A 22,304-nucleotide genomic window follows, 5' to 3' on the forward strand; every position below is an offset into this window, starting at 1 on the left:
CATTTTGCATCCTCTTCCTAATGTGTAGAATGAGAGGTTATTTTTTTCTTCTCTCTTTTTAAAACATTTTTAACAATGCTTATTTATTTTTGGGAGGTGGAGAGCACAAGCAGGGCAGGGGCAGAGAGAAGGAAACAGAGGATCCAAAGCAGACTCTGCGCTGACAGCAATGAGCCTGATGGTGGGGCTCGAACTCGCGAACTGTGAGATCATGACCTGAGCCAAAGTTGGACACTCAACTGACTGAGCCACCCAGGTGCCCCTGAAAGGTTATTTTTTTCAAATGAAATATCTGGCATTAGTAATCAGACTGAAATGTTATTTTGAACAACAAAGAGACTTTTCCTTCACCTCTCAACACATACCCAGAAGAAACTCTCCTACTATGCCTACATGTAAGCACAGCCCATTTATTGCTGTCTGAATCAATTTCTATCTAGTCAACACTATGCTGCATAGTTAGGAGCAGATTAGATTCTTCTGCGTGTGAACAGCTGAGATAGCAGATCCAAATGTGAATGAGACAGAGACACTACTTTACTTCTTGTACACTTCTTCCACTGTTTTACTCTACTCGCTTACCTTCTCCTTCCTGCCTATTTCCCTTCCACTAACATTTATTAAGCACCTGCCACGTGATAGGCATTATGGTAAACAGGCAATGGCACACTGAAATGAACATTTAACAAATAAATGAGTGAATCAAACACTGACTTTTGTGGTAATACTACTGTTCTTACCCTAGTAATGTCATTTTCATTTTCTACTTCTCTTCACAAAAGGTTAACACTACTGTTGTCCTCATTTTTCCTTTAGTTGTGCTTCTAGTTATTGTATCATACTCAAGAATAACTGTTATTTTTTAATCCCCTTCCCCTTTCATATACTAAGAGGCTCAAATAAGTGGGTAAACCAGAAGGTTGGCTAAGAGCAAAAGCTTCCTTTTTATGTATTAATTACTTCAAAAGGATTAAATATTCTTCTGCCTCACCTACTTCCTTGATCCTGCAACTCACATATATTGGAAAAAGTAAAGACACTTCAAAAGAGTTCATCTTCATTAAATACTGTAAGCAATCATAAGCAATGATGATATTAACAAAAGAACGATAATGGTCATACTATGAACCATATAAACCATTCTCTCCACCATATATATTAACACTGGTAGTCCTCTGATCAGACTCTCAGAACTAAATAAATTAGAAGGTGCCTGTCCTTTAGATATTAGCCTAAATGTCACTTTCTCTAGAAGGACTGCCCTTCTTTTATACACTAAGATAGGTATTTCCCACCATGGGTGCCCATAGTACCCTACACATCTCTGTTATAAGAGTCATCACATCTTATTATCATTGCTTGCTTCATTAACTATTTTTCCACTAGACCACAAGGTCTAGACCACATGTAAGTCTTTCTCACCATTTAATCCTCAGGGGCCTGGAAAATACTAAGAATGTTATAAACAGTTGATAAATAAAGGAAAGAAAGGAAGGAAGAAGGAAGGAATTTTTCAAATATTAGGGAAGCAAATTGTCCAGTTTATTTAGTATTCAAAATGCAATCATATGGACAGTACTTTTGGAAATACTTCCCTTATGACTGGGATTTCACCAACTCCTTCCTGTGCTTATTGAATTGCTGAAAATAATATCAAAAAGTGTTATTTCCTCTTCTGATTCCTCCAGGAGATGAAGACACAAATCATAGGGTCCAAGTGACTTAAGCCAAAGTGGTTCTTCTTGGTTCTTATGTCATTGTTTTGGAGTCAGCCCAGGTATCCACACTATACCATCTGCACTGTATCTGAAACATCTCTTACTTTCCCATCTGACTCTTGCTTACATTGTTAGATTCTCAACTCTTTCCCCTGACTCATCTCCCAAAGTACAGATGATTATCCTTATTCTAATAGAAGGGAGAGAATGTGTAGATCATCCAAAGGAGTGGCTTGTCCAAACACTGTCTCTTTTGGCTTTCAAATACATAATGTAGATTTTCATATAACCAGAATTTGCCCACTGCTCAGAAAACAGAGAATTCTTCTGTAAATGGCAGTCCAAATTTGAAAACCACAGCTGTTTTTAGCAATTGAGTCACTGCCTTTCAGATGCCAAAAATATCACCTACCATACTCCCCAGGGTTCAAAGAAAGAGGAAAGAAGAAAAAAAGCAAAGAACAAGTTGAGGATAAAGGTAGCAGGAAGCTTCTCCAGTCATATGAATTATTATTAAAAATAACTACAATAGTGCTCGCTTCAGCAGCACATACACTAAAATTGGAAGGATACAAAGAAGATTAGCATGGCCCCTGCGCAAAGGTGACACGCAAATTCGTGAAGCGTTCCATATTTTTATGGAATAAAAATAAAAACAAAATAAAATAAAGACATAAAAAACTACAACAACTGAAACAACAATAGTAATAGCAATAAGATTAGCATTCAATAGCAATCAACAAAATAGGGCCGAATGTGACTTTCCTAATCTCCATGAAAGGGAAAGATGAGAGTATTCTTAGCACCATCATTTTACAGATGTATAAACAAAGTTAGAAAAGTTAAGTGAATAACCCAACCCATGGTTACACAGCTAAGCCCGAACTCCAAATCAAGCATTAGACTTCAAATCCTGTATTCTGTCTCTTATTCAAACAGTCTCATCACTGATTTATCTAACCACTCCTTCATGAATTGATTTTGGTAGGAAATCTGCCCTTTTCCCATCACTGTAGGCCTAAGGGGGGATCATTAGAATTTCTGTGAGCTTCTCAAGATAGAGTAGAAACAAAGATTATACTTTTAGATTTTAGATGAGGGTTCTAGGTATATATGCATTAAAATCTTACTTGGCCCCTCTATAAACTGGTTTTGGAAGTTTGAAGAAAAAAGTTTGGCCAGTCTGTGCCGGTGTGCATCTTGGACTCTAATTCCCCAGACCCCCCTCCCACCCACAGGGGACTTCAGGAACAGCTAAAGCAACTTTTTAACTGGCAAAACTTGGTGACCCTTCTCTAGTCTCCCAGTCCCCATCTCCTCAGAGCAGACCAGTACCTAGCACATCCTGGGCTGTGGTGAGAGAGACTCGCATCTTGGAGGCCCTAGCCACTGGGTCCAGGCTGTGCAGCCAAGGGAATGTCTACCCCATAAATCAAATCTTGGGGAATCTGTGATCCAACAACACCTCCAGCAGATACCCATTTAAGGAAATATCTGGTGAGAGCTTGTAAGAGAAAAGTTGGAAAAAGAAACTAGACAGGGAAATGATGGAAGGGCTACTAAATGATACAGGGCAGATGAAACTGTGGCAGACAGTATTTTCCAAAGATGACTGGAAAAATAATTCTGGTTTTAAATGCTCTTCTAGAATCTTGTTATTCTCCCATCAAGAAGAGTTTATTTCCTCTCTCCTCAAATCTCCATTGGTCTTGATGACTGTCTCAATGAATAGACTATGGTTGAAGTGAAGCCCTGTGACTTCTGGGGGTAGGTTAGAAAAGGTAGTACAGCTTCCACCTGGCTCTCTCTCTTGGGCATCTGACTTTTGAACCTTGGAAAGAAACCCAGGCTACATAGACAGTTCATATGTAGGTATTCCAGTTATCAACCCAACAAAGGTACTAGCCAACAGCTGGCATCAACTGCTGTACATGCAAGTGAACAAGCCTTGTGATTCCAGTCACCGGCCTTTGAGTCACCCTAGCCTTCAGGTCTTTCAGCTGAAGCTTCAGACATCATGAGCCAAAGACAAGCCATCCTTATAGTGCCCTGTGGGGATTCTTGACCCATAGAATCCATAGACACAATAAATCGTTGTTTTATGCTACTAAGTTTTGGGGTAATTTGTTGCACAGCACATCATAACCAGAACCCTAACCTAGGTCCTGAGGGGACCTCTGGCATGTTCTATCTGCAACAGCCAAAAGTGAAATCAGGTTCTACTGCTAATTCTAGCCGACCCCTGCCAGGCACCTTCTTTATACAGGTCATTTCTCTTAGAGGCTCCACTGTTTCTCCTTGCAACTGCACCTGGCCCTCCCAGCCAAGTCCATTAGACATGCTATGAGAGGTCTGAATCTCAGTTGTGCACAGGGTTTGAGCTCTTTTCTTTAAGTTCCTTTGGCCCTGCCTGGACACATCAGAAGATGAGCTTAGCCACTTATTTCAGTCTTTGAACCTTCTGTGGTGGGTAAGAAGTACGCAGTGGTGGAGAGTAATGGGTAGTGGGGAGAAAGGGAAGAACCTAACTCCCAACACCTTTGTCTTAGTTCTGACCTAGAGTTAACTGTTCTACTTAAATAATTACAAGAGCACAGTTAGAACCTTCACTCTCAGTGCCATGATACCGCTGAATCATTTTACTTCCAATGACAGCCTCTTGATCAGGTCATTACATTTAATATCAGAAAAGCCAAAAATTTAGGGACTTGTCTATCATGTATACTATTGTAACACAAACATTTAGAATCATGCCTAGAACATGGTACACACTCAATAAATATCTATTGGATGGAAGAATAAACAAATGAATGAATGAATGAATGAATGAAAGACATTCCTCCCTCCTTTTAGAGAATAATATATAATATTAGATTAGCATAAAGTGCTTAGTAGACTGCAGTGTTCAATAGGGTATTTGCCTGCCTTAAGTAATGTTTTGCAACCTGCTCAAAGCAGCTGTTAAACCTTAAAACTCTGAGTTCCTTGAAGGCAGAGACCATGTCTTATTCCATTTTGTATCCCCAGCACCTGGTACTTTGCCTGGTACTAGCTAAGTGTTCAGTAAATATTAAATATTTAAATATTAAAACCTAAATGAATGTCAAACAGAGACTGGCAGAGACATTTCAAATTATTTAGTTCTCTTAGGCTTTGCTTGGTAGGAGGCAGTGACAGAGAAAGATACTGGCTAGTGTACCTGATCCCCAGAGGGATAGACTGGGGTATAGGAGTCCAGAAGGCCTGAGGCTTCCTAGCTGCTAAAACATTTTGAGAACAAGAGGACTGAAAAAGCTTTTGTAATCTGAACAAGACATTGATTTGAATACCAAAAAAAAGCATATAGACTACCACTGTACCAATCAAAAGTGCTTTTCTATGATTACTCCAAGTATAATTTTATTTCACAGATAATTTTATACATGAGTCATTCATTCATTTGTCCATTCATTTATTCATTCATCCCATATTAATGGGGGTTTACCCACTGCTATTTTTCTGCAAAGATTTGTTTAATTTGCTCAAGATGTAGTTGAATGTTCAAAAGGTCCTCATTACCTGGAAAAATGACCTGACTAGGCAACAAAAGATGTGATATCATTTTGTAGAGGCAGATGGAAATTGCAGACAGAACGTCTTCACAGTTCAGAATTAACTAATCCAGTGTATTTCACAATGTTATCTGCATTGCATAGAATTACTTGACAGATGACTACTAAGAAAGAGGTATCTAAGATCCACTCCAGACACACTAAATCAGAACATCAGGAGTGAGACTGTAAACCTTCTGAGCAACTCTGCTGATTTTGACTGCACTCAAGTGTGAGAACTGTTGACCAAAGGTGCCTTGCTATTAGGACCTACATGCCATTACTTAATATAATACAGCTTCTCCCACATTTCTACAAAAGTAAGGTGTTACTTGGCTATTCTAAGACACCTAGGAATAATGTATATATGGCTGAGATATTTAACACTATTTAGAACCAATAAATATGGCCAATGCCCCAGACAAGAATTTCACTGAATGAACATAATCATTCTCTCTTTAAAGTAGGCCCAAATAGGCCCCTGCAAAAAGAAAATAACAAAGCAAATCTAGCCTTCCCTTAAGAAACTCACAATTTAGAAGCAAGCTATTACAAAATAGTTGTTATTAAAATAGAGAAGCTTTTAAACCTTGAAATGGCACATTCAAACTGTTCTCAATTTAAAAAACAATAAACAACAATCATCAGCTGTGAAAGGGAGATCTGGACTATACTATTTTTCTACCCTGGTTTCCACAGTGCTAACATCTAGCTGGGACCCCAGGACCTTTTCCTTGCTTTACTCCCAAACTCACTCCTTCTTCCCAGGAGACTTTTACTCACTTTCTGAATTTTCCTAATCTGGTCAGAGAGTGTGTCTAACAGGCGAGTTTTCAGGAAGTCCATCACCTTGACCACCCGGCCATCAATGTAGCAACTGGAATAAAAATAAAATAAGAATCAGGTAAAATCTTGAACAGGAGACTACAAATACACTTCTTTAACCAGAGGTCTCTGTTGCCTGAGGAAACAGCCCAGAGTTCACTTGGGCTTTCACATCCTGAAAAGTTTTTACCCTGGGTGTTTTTCAAACAAGTAATCTCCTTTTTATTTTCTTCATTTCTACCTCCATTTGTGGAGTCATTTTTTTCCAACCTCTGTCACATGAACCTGCATTGCTTACTCTGTAGGAGTGGACAGGAATCCATAATACAAATTAAGTAATGGAGGAAAAGCTTACTCTTTTTTCCCCCAGGAAGAGTAATTTAACATCCATCCCATACCACCCCCTGTCCCCACCTTAAAGTAGTAAAGGTATGTGACAGGTTTAGAAAGAATATTCAAACATTTTTTATAGGTTTCCACACCTTTAAATAAGAAAACAAATACTGACCACAAAAATCTGATACAGTGTAGTGAGTGGGTCTGAAAGGTTTCATCTTCAGTTCACTTTGTAGTCAACCCTCTCCTACCAACCAGCTCCAGAATAAATGAATGGATGAATGAATGAAGAAATAAATCAGACAGATGACTTAGTCTTCCAGCCCTCTCCTAAAATAGTAGTAACAAGTTCGGCATTCACTGTGGGTTTTATCAGGTTGTGTTAGTTGTGCTGATAGTATGTTGTGAACATTTGACCAAAACAGATTGATCCAGCTTTGTGAGGCCCCTCTTTGTGAATCCTTACTCTGAAGACTAAGCTAAGACTGGCCCAGGTTTAGGTGATCCTTATTATCTTAAACTTTCCCCACCCCCATTTTTACAAAATTCCAAATTAAATCAACTGAATTAAAATAAATGCTTATGACTCCTGGGTGCCTTTTCCATCCCACTTAGGTCTCCCCAGCTGATGGCTAATGATAGATCATCTCATTTTTAATAAGACATCAACCTATCAGTATATATTATAGAACTATGTGAAAATTATTTTTAATTTTAAATTCCCATACCAATGCATGATGTATTAGAATGTTTTAAAAAATTTGTTTAATTGTAAAGCAGGTGCTTTAGTTGAAGTGAGGGTGAGATGTGAGTTCCACCTACTCAGCCTTCCCCTTGGCCTCCTTTACCACCTCAGACATTTCCACGAAATCCAACATTTAAACCATTGGTATGTTGGAAAAAGTATGGGTTTTGGACCCAGAAATATCTGAGTTCAAATTCTAAATCAGCTATTTACTACCTGTGTGAACTTGGGCAAGATATTGGCCTCTACATGCCTCAGTTTTCTTATTCTTAAAAGAGGTAACATATCAGGGCACCTGGGTGGCTCAGTTGGTTAGGCATCTGACTTGGGCTCAGGTCATGATCTCATGGTTCGTGGGTTTGAGCCCTGCATCGGGCTTTGTGCTGACAGCTCAGAGCCTGGAGCCTGCTTGCTTCAGATTCTGTTCTCCCTCTCTCTCTGCTCCTCCCCTGCCCATGCTCTGTCTCTCTCTCTCACTCTCCAAAATAAATAAACATTAAAAAAAAAGAGGTAACATATTTACTTCTCAGTATTAATCAATGATTAAGCAGTTAAACCTAAAGTGTATGGCATATAGTAGGCATTCAACAACTCTTAGTTCTTTTTTAATTTCATTTTCAGCTGCAAAGATGGGGTCATAAACAACAAGGGACTGATGGTTAAATTATGTATGAATACAGAATCCTAAAAGTAAAATTACTATGTCAAAGTACATGATTTTGAAAATTTGGTGGTTACTTTCATTAGTGAATAAAACAAAACAATGACATGACCTTTCACTTCATTCTTGGTATAGATACTAGACTCAGATCCAATAAACATTTATTGTGTACAACACACAGTGCTGGGTATGGCCATGTTCATTACCTATAACCCCAACCTCTTCCTATCAGTACTTAACTATTAGCATTACTGATTTTTTTTTAAAGTGTGATTAGATAGCTTGCCACATGGAAACTAGGTATATTAAAACATAGTAATATTTTTTAAATATTTATTTATTTATTTTGAGAGGTAGCATAAGCAGGGGAGGGGCAGAGAGAAGGAGAGAATCCCAAGCATGCTCTGCGCTGTCAGCACAGATCCCTACACAGGGTTCCATCTCCTGACCTGTGAGATTGTGACCTGAGCAGAAATCAAGATTCAGATGCTTAACTGACTAAGCTACCAAGGTGCCCCAAAACATAGTAATATTAAAATTAAAAATAATTCATGCAATATTAATCTAATACACACCGAAGGACGTGAATACTTGTTACTATATTATATGATTACTAGGCACATGATACACATGCACTGTAATTAGTGTTCTTTTATGTTTTAATCAAATATATTACTGTCCCCTCTTTTCTCTCTGTTAATCTTCAGTAACTATTTTAAACATCATAATTTATAAGTTTTGCTGGCAACACATATAGTTTAACGCTTATTGAAATAAAAATATCAGATGCACTTTTTCAATGTGTGGGATTCCCATGAATGCCCTCCTTACCCAACCTAGTCATTAGTTGAGGGGCCTCCCATTCCTCCACTCCTTCTTTTTGTCTCTTTTCTCAAGTACTCAGAACTTGGAACCTAGAAAACTCTGGCTCAGTTTCAGCTTTGTCACCTACCACCTATATTAGGTTTCCCTTTCTTTGAAGTTGGTTAAAAAGAATCCCAAACCCACAGTTTTCAGGGTATACTGTACCAATTAAATCAGGAAAAATGCTGGGCATAGATCCTGGCACATAAAAGGTATTCAATAACCAAATGTACCCTCCAGGTTACTGGAGGCAGCAACCTAGACTGGAAAGCCATGAGATGAGGTGAGCAGGGGAATATCTGTCTGAAGGAGAGCATGATTTGGAATGAGGGAAGTACAGAACAGCAAAAACAGACTCTGGATTTCTGGTAGGTGGGAGGCAAAGGAAGGGATGGTAAGAGCGGTGTTTCCATTGCAAAAATTTCGAGTTTGAGAAGACCTTAATGGCCATGTGGCTTAAAGCATGTAAACTTGCTACAGTATCCCTGAGAAGTGATTATCTAGGACAGAGAACCCACTCTCATATACTACTACTACTTTTCCACTGTACTACAGCTTGAATCCATGAAAGGCTCTTCTAATATAAGTTTAAAATTTGCTCCTTCTTACTGTCCATTCAATGGCTGTTTTCTTGGACCAAGAAATAGTCCAATTTCTCCTTCATGTGACATGTGGGGAAGCAATTCCAATAAAAACTTTGGCTTAAGCTTTTTAGAGCCATTTTGGCCCCACTTTTAACCTAACAAGCTGGATTCAGTCATTCTCAGTTGGTCTCAGGCTATTTCTGTGGACTATGAATTAGACTGGAGAGGGGAGAGCTCCAGGCAGGAAAGCAGTGTGACAAGGTTATCTTATCTCAGTACTGCAGGCAAGAATCTGGGTCACAGAAAGAAGTAAAAGTGAGAGGCTGTGAAGGAAAAACTAATAAAAGAAGGCTTCTATAGAGTGTAAGAGAAAGAGGAAGGGAATCAGTGATGACCAGGAGCTTGTGAGAGAGAATATTTTGGAGAACACTGATGCCAAAAACATGTAGGTTTTAGGTTTGTCAAGGGGATGGATGATGTTGTTTGAGATATCAAGGATTCAGAGAACATCAAAGAGGAAATACACAATAGGCCAGTGGAGATAGGAGGAGGAGGTAGAGATAAAAGTTGAGATAGGAAAAGACCTGGGTCTTCTGACTATGAGTAATGGAGGAAGTCATGGCTGCAGATGAGTTCTCCAAGAAGATAAGAGAAGTTAACAGAGAGGTCAGAGACCCTCTAAAATGCTTATGGCCCTGGGCACTGCCTCTATCTACATTTGACTCAGCTAAGAGTCCTTTCTTTTCCCACTTTGACCACCACATTGTCTTTTTAATATCTTCAGTCTGAGTCAAATTTACATTTGGATGTCAAAGGAATCCCCATATAATACTGGAGTTCCAGCAACATTCATGTGCTGCCTTAAATACACATATATATTGTACTATTTCCATGGTACTTTGAACTATGGTCTCCATGATTTAGTGTCACTTTTAAGAGAGGGGCCAATTTAACCATTGATGTGAGTCTGACAAACCGTAAGCCTTTTTCTTGGGTATGCTTGGATAATTAGCTTGCTACATTTACCCTTCATAAATGCAATGCTTCTAAGAAAACATTCAGTGTCAATAATCTGTGGTTATTTGAAAAATTCCTGCCTGTTAACAGAGCTTCTGTTCTCTGATAGTGATTGCCTATGGTAAGAGCCTGCTATATCACATGAAGGAGGTAGCGTAGCCTGACATAACCATTTGGTAAGACTAAATCATTAAAAATGATGAAGATGGTGATTTCTAACCAAGACTGGATAAAAGGAAATGGGACTGGATTCCACCTGACTGTCAAGTGACCTGAGGGCAACTCTTTCTGCTTTCCTTTGTCTTTCTCATTGGGAAGATAAAGATGATTCTTAGCTATTAAGCAGTCTCTCCAAAGAGTTAATTAATTTAGTAATGGTTACAAAAGTGTCAGAAGACCAAATAAATCAGAGAAGAAAGTAAGGATTGAGAGAAAGCAAATTCATTAATTAGAGGTGCTTTGGCATCTCCCACATAAACCCTGGCAGAATAGTTGGTTCTACAAACACTTAGATGGACACTTTTAGGTAAATCATATTCTTCCTCCAAGCGCTCTTGAAATTTCAGCATCTCTTAGGATCAAACCACAAGTGGCTGAGTTGTTCAACTAAAAGCTGAAGCCAAGAGAGTCTGCGTAGAAATAACATTTCTGGGAACTATTACAAATGCAATGAGGTTGAAACCTTTGTGTGTGGACAAATAGCCTGTCTGGCTCAATACCAGCAACCATTATTCCTCCCTCTGCTGGCCTCTAGATTGGCAGGTCATATCAAGCACACATCTGGGGAGGTGGGAAACATGGCAGAATATACAAAGTAACTAAAGCCTCTTACCAATTCCTTCACCAACTCTCATGCCCCCCTTAATGTTTATGTCTAGTTTACTACCTTTCATCTTATTTAAAACTTTGCCCTTTATTTATTATAAAAGAAATAAGCGTTCATTATCGGCAAATTAGAAGATGCACATAAATAAAATTAAAATATGAAAACGAAAAATCACCATTAAGCCCAACACCTAGAGAAACCCATTAACATTTTGCTGTATAGCCTTTCAGAGATTTTCATAGTAAATGCACATAAAATTTCCCATAATTAGTTATTTAAAAAACTTATTCCAGATCCTATTCTACTAGTGTATAAATTTAAAACTGTCCCAGCCATGCCCATCCCACAAGGATACTGACAGAAACATTAGTGACTCCAGGTCAAATCATCTTATTCTTACTTTAATTTTAATTCCATTTTGGCCATCTGGGATCCTCTGCCAGGGGCAGGTCTCATCTCCTTTCTACCTCTGCCTGCCAGGTTTTTACCCTGATCCCCCTTCTCCCCCTTCTCCCCCTTCTCCAGGACCCTAGATTTAGTCTTTAGGATTGTACTGCAATTAGCTACTTATGCCCATTAGCCTCTTAAAACATTTAATGAGGAGAATTTGTTGGCTCCAGGGGCAGCTGGTTTTGTTTACCTGGCTCTTTACTTTAAAAGGAAAAACCTTTGCCCCTTATTATCTGACCCCTTCTTTTATTTCAGGTAATTGCATTAGTGCTGGCTTCCCAATGCTCAGGAATTTCCGGACCTATTTTGCTGCCTGCTGCTTTCAGGGAGGAGGGGCAGTCTGCTCTGAATTCTAACACCCAGCCTGCTGAGTGGGCAGGTAATTCCATAAAACTGGGGCCTTCCCCACTGAAGGGGGAGAAACCTGGATAATCATTAGAACAACGCTGTTGACCTATAAAACCTATTCTGACACCTTGAAGCCAAACACTGGAGAGGCTGACTTGAGTCACTCTAAGGCTTTATAAATTGTATTTGCCCCTCCTCCAAAGGCCCTCATCCTGGGCTCCTGCTGAGCACATTGTTCTTCACACTTGCCTTTAGGTTTTCTTTCTGAGGCTACCTTATCCTTGATCTTCTTTGCAATTGGGTCAACCTTCTTATCTTGTGTTCTGAACAACTTTGGGCAGGTAAAGCCTGGATGAAATGAAAACTGTTACAAATGAAAAAAAGATCCTACAGAATATAGATATTTCTTTAGCTTTCTTTTTTTAAGTTAATTAATTTTTTTCAAACTTTAAGTTTATTAAGTTTATTAAGACACACAGATAAGTAAATAAAACTTGTTATACAAATGTCCCACTCATGAAACAACCAAACCCTTAGCGAACATTATGCAGAGTATAAATCCACATTCTAATAATTTTCTGTAAAGTTTATATGTTTTTGTATTACTCTCCATGTGTCCATTTGTAATTTGCTTTCTTTTTTTAATTTTTATTTTATTTTTTTAAATTTTATTTTTTAATTTACATCCAAATTAGTTAGCATATAGTGCAACAATGATTTCAGGAGTAGATTCCTTAATGCCCCTTGCCCATTTAGCCCATCTCACCTCCCACAACCCCTCGTTTCTTTAGCTTTCTTAAACTAGTTCATATAAATCCATTCAGGAGTCACCAAGCTGACGAAAAGTTTCAGGAATTATAAAGTTTTGTACTCTGGAAAAATGTTATCATTGAAAAATGGTACAAGTAAAGGTCAAGGTTGCAGAAAATCCCACAGACACACAATGGGTACTCAAAAACTATATTTAATAAAAGCATGAGTGCCTGAATAAGCTAATCCACAATGAGCCAAAAGTGTGGCCCTGAGGCACAATTACTGCCAAGGGCCCCATTTATTTGACCTTTTCTTTCTCCTAATTCCTTGCACACTTTGGGTCCTGAGTCTTGAGCCCAGGTCATTCTCCCCAGGGGACCAGGTGTATGTAGAGAGACACAATGTCTTGGCAGAGGCTCAAACAGCTGACCTTTGATACTAGCGATGTTGAGGTGAGCTGTGTGGGAGGCAAGGAAGGAGAAGGAAAGCTATCTGCAGCTCCAGCCATCAGAGTGGGCTCTGAGGAGAGTACCTCTGGGACTTTTCAGAATAGTAGCAGATGATGGTACCAAAAGTATGGGCAGGAGCAGATCCATGTGTTTGAGTTCTGAAACTTAAACAATTTGTGGGACCATCTTTAAGGAAAAGAAATCAGACGTACAAAATTAGGTACAAAAGTAAATATTCATTTAGAGTGACAAAATACATCACAACAACCCCCCAGAAACTTAGAGAATCAAACTCTTTTTTTTCTGAGAGCTTTTTCAGCAATTTATCAGAAATGCTTACATAGCACTACTTCCTGATAGCAAACTGCTCTACCCCTTTCCACCTAGAACATTCTACAACTTTCAGCATCTCCTGCACTCTGGGGAGCCAAGACAAGTGAGGGGCTCAAAGCTTCAGTCATTAGCTTCGTGGCCAATTAACTGTGGGGCATCAATAGTAAGAATGTCAAGTTCTAAGTTACTAGAACCTAACCATCTATATGTAATACTTTTGAAACTCAGTGTTTATTTATTGGGAACTGCCTATATGGTTACCTCATTCTTTCCCTGGCATCTTTTCATATAATTGTCAATATCTGTAGCAGAATAGCACAACTAACTTAACTATAATTAAGTTAGTGCCTTACTAACTAGGAGAACATAGAAGAAAGAGGAAGGAAGGAGCCTTATATGTATTAAGTTACTTCTTATTTACTAGATATTTTACATAATGGGTCTCATTTAACGTCATGAACACTCCTTGTTTTGCAGGTTACAAACTGTGGCTCACAGAGATAAAGTAGGAAACCCGAGATCTTGTATGTACTAAGCAAAAGATAGCAAGCACTCCTTCTCTGTTCTGCCCATGTGGAGCTAGAGAGTACTGTGTTTACTTCATCTGTCCTGTAATCCAGTACAATTGCTTTCCAACTGCCTTTAGTCTTGCCTACTTTAACAATACCGACCATTTGAACAAAACTGAGCTAAACTCAAATTTCTCTAGAAAACAAAACATTACAACAAAATAAAAAGAAAACCAAAACAACAAAAGCAAACACCTGGGGAGATAAGTAAAGGAATGGAAGTGGTATAGATTTACTCTGCAAAAATGTTTTTCAAAGTCTTTTAATAACTGTTATATGAAGAAAAGTGGTTCCATGGTCAAACAGGTTTAAGAAATGTTGGGTTAGGGGCACCTGGGTGGCTCAGTCGTTTAAGCATCCAACATCAACTCAAATTATGATCTCACAGCTTTGTGAGGTCTGTGCTGACAGCTCAGAGCCTGGAGCCTGCTTCAGATTCTGTGTCTCCCTCTCTGCCCCTCTCCTGCTCTCTCTCTCTCTCTCTCTCTCAAAAATAAATAAACATTTTAAAAAAATTAAAGAAAAAAAGAAAGCCTGGGGTTAAAATCAAGAACTACTTCCTATTCAATCCATAATGGAATAACTGGTGTAAGAATTACCATTCTGTCACAGACAACTCAAAATCCAAGACAAAATATATAAAACAACCGTTTGAAGGACTTAGAGAGCAACCACTCAGGCTGTGATCTTTGACAGAGGGGTAGGCACATGAAGCGAGCTCCACATTCACCAGAGCTTGTGCCCCTGGATGGGGTGGAGAAAGCTTACTGACCACCAAAATTTGGTGCTCTCCTTCTATAGTGCAGAGCTGTTTGCCAAGAAGCAGCTGCTCAGCCAGAACCTATTATTTCTCTGCCACTGTCAAAGGAAAGGGGCTTAAAAGACTAATCAGCCCAAAGCAAAGTGAACAGAAGTAATATATCACTTCTGGGCTGAACTTGATGGAGATGTGTATCACTTCTGAGCAGAAATTAACATGTCTTCCATATAGCCTCTTTCCCCACTGCCAGAGGAATGGAAAGTCTCCAAGGAGAAGTCATGAGATGGAAAAAGCATGGGTCCTGGAATGACCACATATAAAGCCATCTATCAGGTATATCAGGATTGGATATGACATTAATGAAAAACAAACTGTTTAGACCACTGAAATTTGGGGGTTTATTTATTAAAGCAATTAGTGTTCTATTTACTAGTGCATAGGTATTTGTTACAACAAAACTTCATTTCACCAATCTTTTTGATCAGCAGTTCATAATAAAGAGGCATCCTTTGGAAAGAAATGGTCCCTGGTATGAAAATAAAAAGAATAACCTAGAGAATCCTAGTTAATTTTAGTTTGAATCAACTGGGTGACTGTCAACAGGGGGTTGAATTCTTATGCCATGCGACTAGTAGTTGATGAGGGGAGAGATCATCTTTCTTCTTCTACATCTAGGCAAGGTGAATATCAGTCCAGGATGAAAACAGTGACCAAGGCAATTACTGCTGACCAAGGAGGACATGGAATCTGCACTTTGGAAGGCAGGCCAATTACTAAAGGTCACATATCAGTAGGTGGCAGTCTTTTAACTCTACATTCAGTATTCTCTAGTAGGTTTCCGTGGAAAACCTGAGTTTTCACTCTGAGGGACAATGATAGTTTGAGGTAGATTTATTTAGGCATTCTCACTCTGAAGAAAATCACATATTCTAATCTGCATACATCACATATGCAGAAACCCAGAGGTTCACCTCTACCTTTCATGAGGCTGCTTATGTACAGATACCCAATGTTCACAAATATGCACATGCACATACACACGCACCCACACATGTACACACACACACACACACACACACACACACACACACACAGAAACTGCTTCTGTAACTACACCTGCCAACATCCTATATATTTTAGTTCCTGCATTTAACTTTTATTCCCAGCAAATTCAGTGTCATAGAGCTATACCTCCTTGAAGTATATTCACCATGTAGAATATTACACCTAGAGAAAATCTTACATCAATATATCTCTTTTCATGACAATTGCCACTTATTCATTTAAAAAGAAAGGCTGGCTCTCACCATATAAAACCTTTGAAGACACTATTTACCATGAACATACGTCTGTGTACACACATGCATATGTGTATATATGTGTTAAGAGAGACTAAGAGGTTGACATGGAGAGACATACTCATCTTTTAGATTTCAAGACTGTGGTAAACATAAAATCAGTTTCTGTGTTGCATAGAAAATGTTACTTGAGCCCCCAAGGAAACCATTTCTGGCAGGATATTTTAAATTTCAGTATTGCATTATTGTGTGATTTAATTTCAGTATCACTAATATTTAAAAATAAAATTGTAATTTTCCTTTAAATACTTTATTTTCAATTGCTGTATTCTTTTGATTCATAATATTTATTTTTTGAATTTCTTTATTTCAAGTTTTTTATTTAAATTCTAGTTAGTTAAGGGGTGCCTGAGTGGCTCAGTCAGTTCAGCATCCGACTTCAGTTCAGGTCATGATCTCAAGGTTCATGGGTTCAAGCCCCACATCAGGCTCTGTGCTGACAGCTTAGACTCTTCAGATTCAGATTCTGTGTCTCAGATTTTGTGTCTCCCTCTCTCTCTCCCCCTCCCCTGCTTATGCTTTCTCTCTCTAAAAAAATTAAATAAATAAATAAATAAATAAATAAATACATAAATAAATTCTAGTTAGTTAATATATACAGTAAAATTGGTTTCAGGAGTAGGATTTAGTGATTCATCACTTACATATAACATCCAGTGCTCATCCCAACAAGTGCCCTCCTCCTTAATGCCCATCACCCATTTAGCCCATCCCCCCATCCACCTTCCCCTCCTCCAGCAATGCTCAATTTGTTCTCTGTAGTTAAGAGTCTCTTATGGTTTACTAATTTTTAAACAAAACAATGATTCTGTAATAAAAATACATACTCATTTTAAAACTTTAACATGATAACAAAAAGTACAAAGAAGTTTAATAATCATACCATACCCCAATGCACCACTTTTATCAACATTCAGAGAAAATCACTGCAGACAGCTTTGTATGTGTGTGTATATATATATTATGTATATATATACACAATATATATTCATATATATTCATAATAAAACACTGATATCAACAATTTTAGAGCAATGTTATCATGTTATATATTCTGTTTTCTTAACAAAATAGATAAAATTTAATGGTATTTGAGTGTAATAGAAGAGAAAGAAGTTAAAGTATAATAAGTAATAATGAATATTGGATACTAGTCCCTTCAAATGTTTTTATGAAAAATTTAAAAAGAGAAGGGTATTACTCCTATGTCTCTCCAACACTGACAACCACATCAGCCAGTGTTACAATTATTGACAACTACATCAGTCAGTGTTAAAATTTTTGCTTCAACCATCAAACATAATTTAGGAAACTCAAGAGGAGAAATAAAGTCTACTGCATGTATTCAACTTTTACCTTTCTGTTTTTCAATTTTCCTACTTGATGCTCTAAGTTTCTATATTTTTTTTTAACATTTATTTATTTTTGAGACAGAGAGAGACACAGCACGAATGGGGGAGGGTCAGAGAGAGGGAGACACAGAATCTGAAACAGGCTCCAGGCTCTGAGCTGTCAGCACAGAGCCCCACGCGGGGCCCGAACTCACGGACCACGAGATCATGACCTGAGCCGAAGTCGGCCACTTAACTGACTGAGCCACCCAGGCGCCCCTAAGTTTCCATCTTTTATTAATTCTTTTCTTTTTAGAAAATTTACTTTAGCCATTCTTTTAGGTAGGTCTTCTGTCAACAAACTCTCTTATTTTTTCCTTCATCTGAAAATGTCTTGATTTCCCTTTTATTCCTGAAGGATCTTTTTGCTGGATAGAGATTGCTAGATAGACAAGTTTTGACACAAATGTTAGATCTTTTGTTTTGGTCCTACAGATCCTTGAGACTCTGCTCATTATTTTATCTTATTTTTTTCTAGTCTCTGTTCTATTGTTCAGATTGGGTAATTTCTATTATTCTTTCTTCAAGTTCACTGGTTTTTAAAAATCTATCTCTTTATTTCTGCTGTTGAACACATCCACTGAGTTTTTATTTCATTTTCTGTATTTTCACATCCATTTGGTTATTCTTCATACCTTTTATTTCTTTGTTGAGACTTCCTACTTCTTTTCTGAGTCTATTTTTTCATTTGCTTCAAGAGTCTTTATAATTGTTCATTGAAATAGTCTTATGATGGCTGATTTTTTTTATTATTAAATTTTTTTAAGGTTTTTTTTGAGAGAGAGAGACAGAGCATGAGTGGGGGAGGGACAGAGAGAGAGGGAAACACAGAATCTGAAGTAGGTTCCAGGCTCTGAGCTGTTAGCACAGAGCCTGACACAGGGCTAGAACCCATAAACCCTGAGATCATGACCTGAGTTGAAGTCATACACTTAACTGACTGAGCCACCCAGGCACCACTATGATGGCTGATTTAAAATCCTTAGATAATTTGAACATTTCTGTTATCTCAATGTTTGCATCTATTAATTATTTTTTCTCATTCAAGTTGATATTTTTCTAGTTTTTGGTAGAGAAATGATTTAAAAAAAATTTTTTTTAATGTTTATTTATTTTTGAGAGAGAGAGAGAGAGAGAGAGAGAGAGCACAAGCAGAGGAGGGACAGAAAGAGAGGGAGACACAGAATCTAAAGCATGCTCCAGGCTCTGAGCTAACTTGTATACATCATATATGCAGGACTTTTAAACCTCAAGATCAGGATCTGAGTTGAAGTCAGATGCTCAACTGGGTGAGACACCCAGGTTCCCTGACAAGTGATTTTTTACATGATATCTGGACATTTTGGGAATTGTGTTATAAGACTCTGCATCTTATTTAACTCTTCTGTTTTGGTTGGCCTCCTCAGACACCACTCTGGCAGGGTAAGAAGGGAACACTGCCTCATCACTGTCATGTATGGTTGGAAGTCCAGGTTCCCCACGGGACCCTCACTGACACTCAGGAGATAGGGGAACTCATTACTGGTGCTTGGGTGTAGAAGTTCCAACTCCCCACTAGACATCTGATATACTACTGATATACTACCCTAAGTTCAAGGGGTAGGAGTGCCTCATTACTGCTCCTCACATGGCCTCCACTGACACAAATGGTGGAGTAACCTCACTACTGCTGGATAGTGGTGAAAGTCCTGAGTCTCCAGTAGGTATCTTCTGACAGAATCCCAGAGGGGAGGGGAAGAGATGTGTCATTCCTGACAAGTGGAGGTAGGAGTCCAGGTTCCCCATTTTGTTTCCACTAACACTGAGTGGGATGGTAGAGAGGGTCTTCATTATAAACTAGCAGAAGTGAAAATCCCAGCACTCCTCATTAGGCCTTCACTGATGGCACCCCAGTGGGGTTTTTGAGATGCTTATTCATAGTCTGGTCAGGGTGAAAGTCTCAGCATTTTGTTTGACCTTTGCTGGCAGGGGTTGGGGTGGGGACAGTACCATGGTTTTTCTGTGGGGTTTGACTAGAGTACAGTGGTTATTGTCTAAAATTTTTCTATTTTGCTAGGCTGTTCCTTTCCTGGACCTCTGGATAGGGAGAGCTGGCCTTTGTTGGAGCATGTTTTGTTTGTATCTGTTGGTGCTTCTCGGTTGCCAGCTCCTCTAGAACCACGTCTGGGATCTATGCAGAAAAAAAAAAACACCACACACACAAAAAAACCCCAAACCAAGGAGTTCACCACTGTGCTGTTCCCTGATTCCTAGGCTACCTTATTCTTTCCATCTTTCAGAATTTTTTATGTCTACAAACAATAGCTAGAGCTTTAGTATTACCTAAATAGAGGAATAAGCAAAAGTATGTATACTCCATCTTTTCTGGAAGCTAAAATTTCTATAATTTATTTTTAACTATAATACCAGAAATTTTAATTTTTAATCTTAATCCTTAAATATAAAAATAGTTATATTTATTTTATATTTACAACCAATCCCTTTTACCACCATTTACCCATCATGATTCCATTTTTGTTTGGCTACTTCATCTTCAAGTAGAAGATTTTCAACAAAGTCTTGTGCATAACTAACTTTTTCCTAAGTTTCTATATGCTTGAAAACTTCATTCTGCTGCCTCTATAATGAAAGGTAAGTTTGGTGTATATAATTGGCTGTTATGAGTCTTCCACAATAAATAAGACACCTTAAATATCAAATTTTCAATTGGTTATAACTAGAAGATAGCTAGTTCTGATTGTTTAGGAGAAATACTTAGACATTACTCTCCTAGAAACAATAATACACCCTCTTCCATTTTAGCTGAATGTCCCCTTCCAATCAAATAGGGAAATTCATGATAAGGATGCTGATGACAGTATAAAACTAATAGTTACTGAATGCTTAGTATGTGTCATGCATCATATATATTTATAATACACAATATTATGAGATTATTTGTTCAATAAACACTTGTGGAACTCATGCTATATGCTAGCTATATTCTGGAGTCTAGGTAGAATCTATTCGTGTTCATGTTTTACATATGGAAAAATGAGTCTCAGAGAAGTTGAATATCTTGTTAGTAAATGGCACAGACCAATATTTGAAGTTAGATATGTATCATGTTTAATCACAACATATACTTACTTTCTAGCTGAATAAATATGATAAATCACATCAGTACCATGAAATAAAATTCAAATCCTTGGGCTAGTATTCAGAATGTATAATTACATGATTTGTACCTGACATATGATTTGATTAGATTTATTTAGCAAGTAGGAATTTTAATGTCATAATTTCAAGGTAAAATGTCACATACCTCTCAACAAAGAAATGATTCCTTACCATCCTTCCCTTCAAAAACCTTCAAAAAATTGAAATTTTTATCATACCCTAAAATGTCCTGTTTTTTTTTTCCTTCAAATATCTTACAAATTCACTGTCATCATTAAACCATAAAGCAGGCTGAGAATCAGGGAAAGCATTAGCAGGTTGTCTTCTCTGTGATTAAAGGAGCTTTTGTTTGAACATGAAGAAAAAACAAACTGACTACAAAGATTTTTAGGTAGAAGAACAGCCCCCCTTTAAAGAATTCTCTTTATTTTATTTAATTTATTTATTTACTTACTTATTTATTTAATATATGAAATTTACTGTCAAATTGGTTTCCATACAACACCCAGTGCTCATCCCAAAAGGTGCCCTCCTCAATACCCATCACCCACCCCACCCTCCCTCCCACCCCCCATCAACCCTCAGTTTGTTCTCAGTTTTTAACAGTCTCTTATGCTTTGGCTCTCTCCCACTCTAACCTCTTTTTTTTTTTTTTTTTCCTTCCCCTCCCCCATGAATTCTCTTTATTTTAAAGACTTAACCAAAATTTAATCAAGACAGAAATAAAAAGCAAAGAAATTCTGTTTCTTTTTTTCTTTGAGAGGGAAGATGATAGCTTGATTTCTAAATTAAGAGCAAAATAGTAAAACTTCACTTAATATTCTGGTTACATGCTGGGCAATTAGAGTAGAAGGAACTATGTAAAGACGAGAAGAATAGGAAAATGGGACAGGGGGCATCTCCCTTTCAGGGATCTTTTGGTTTCCCCAAAACTCAAATTGCCATCCTGGCCTCTGTACTTTATCTCTGCACAGCCCACCAAACCTCACCATTCAACAACTAGCCCCCAAAACACTTTTCCAGACATCTCTGTCTTTAAATTGGTGTCTTTTACTTCATACTTAAAGTAATCATTGCTATAGTTGGGATTAAGATTTACTATATGAGTATTTTCTATTCCTTGAATATTTTTTTTGTTTTTTATTTTATTTTATTTTTGGTCTCCTCTTTTCCTGGTTTTAATGTAACATTGTATATCATTACATTTTATCTCCTCTCTTAGCATGCAATATACTTCTAAAAATTTAAGTAGTTGCTCTAGAGTTTCCAATATATGTTTTAATCTAAATGTACCTTAAAAATAAAAATATAACATTTTACATGTACTGTAAGTAACTTAAAACATTATCCTCAATTTTTCCCTCTTGCCTCTTTTGGTACTACTGTCATTCATTTCACTTACCCATATACTAAAATTATCTAATACATTGTTACTATTATTACTTTAAACAGATATCTTTTAGATCAATTAAAAGTAAGAAAAATACAAGATTTATTTTACCTTCATTTATGCCTTCCTTGACAATTTTTCTTTATGTAGATTTGAATTCTTGACCTATACTATATTT

At 37.7% G+C, this 22,304-nt stretch overlaps 1 protein-coding gene and 1 non-coding gene across 3 annotated transcripts in view; one reads left to right on the forward strand and one right to left on the reverse strand.

The window, feature by feature from the left end:
- Nucleotides 1-22,304, reverse strand: part of HPSE2 (heparanase 2 (inactive)) — a 676,598-nt gene that overhangs the window by 145,319 nt on the left and 508,975 nt on the right. For both annotated transcript variants that reach the window (XM_042907947.1, XM_042907948.1), the window contains exon 7: nucleotides 6,092-6,185. In XM_042907947.1, coding sequence (XP_042763881.1) covers nucleotides 6,092-6,185 — 94 coding nt within the window. The remainder of the gene's footprint in view (nucleotides 1-6,091; nucleotides 6,186-22,304) is intronic.
- Nucleotides 2,250-2,356, forward strand: LOC122202855. Its single transcript, XR_006194912.1, has one exon. It is a non-coding gene; the product is annotated as a U6 spliceosomal RNA (small nuclear RNA).

This window comes from Panthera leo, chromosome D2 (genome assembly GCF_018350215.1).
Source record: "Panthera leo isolate Ple1 chromosome D2, P.leo_Ple1_pat1.1, whole genome shotgun sequence".
In the NCBI taxonomy this organism is placed as follows: Eukaryota; Metazoa; Chordata; class Mammalia; order Carnivora; family Felidae; genus Panthera; species Panthera leo.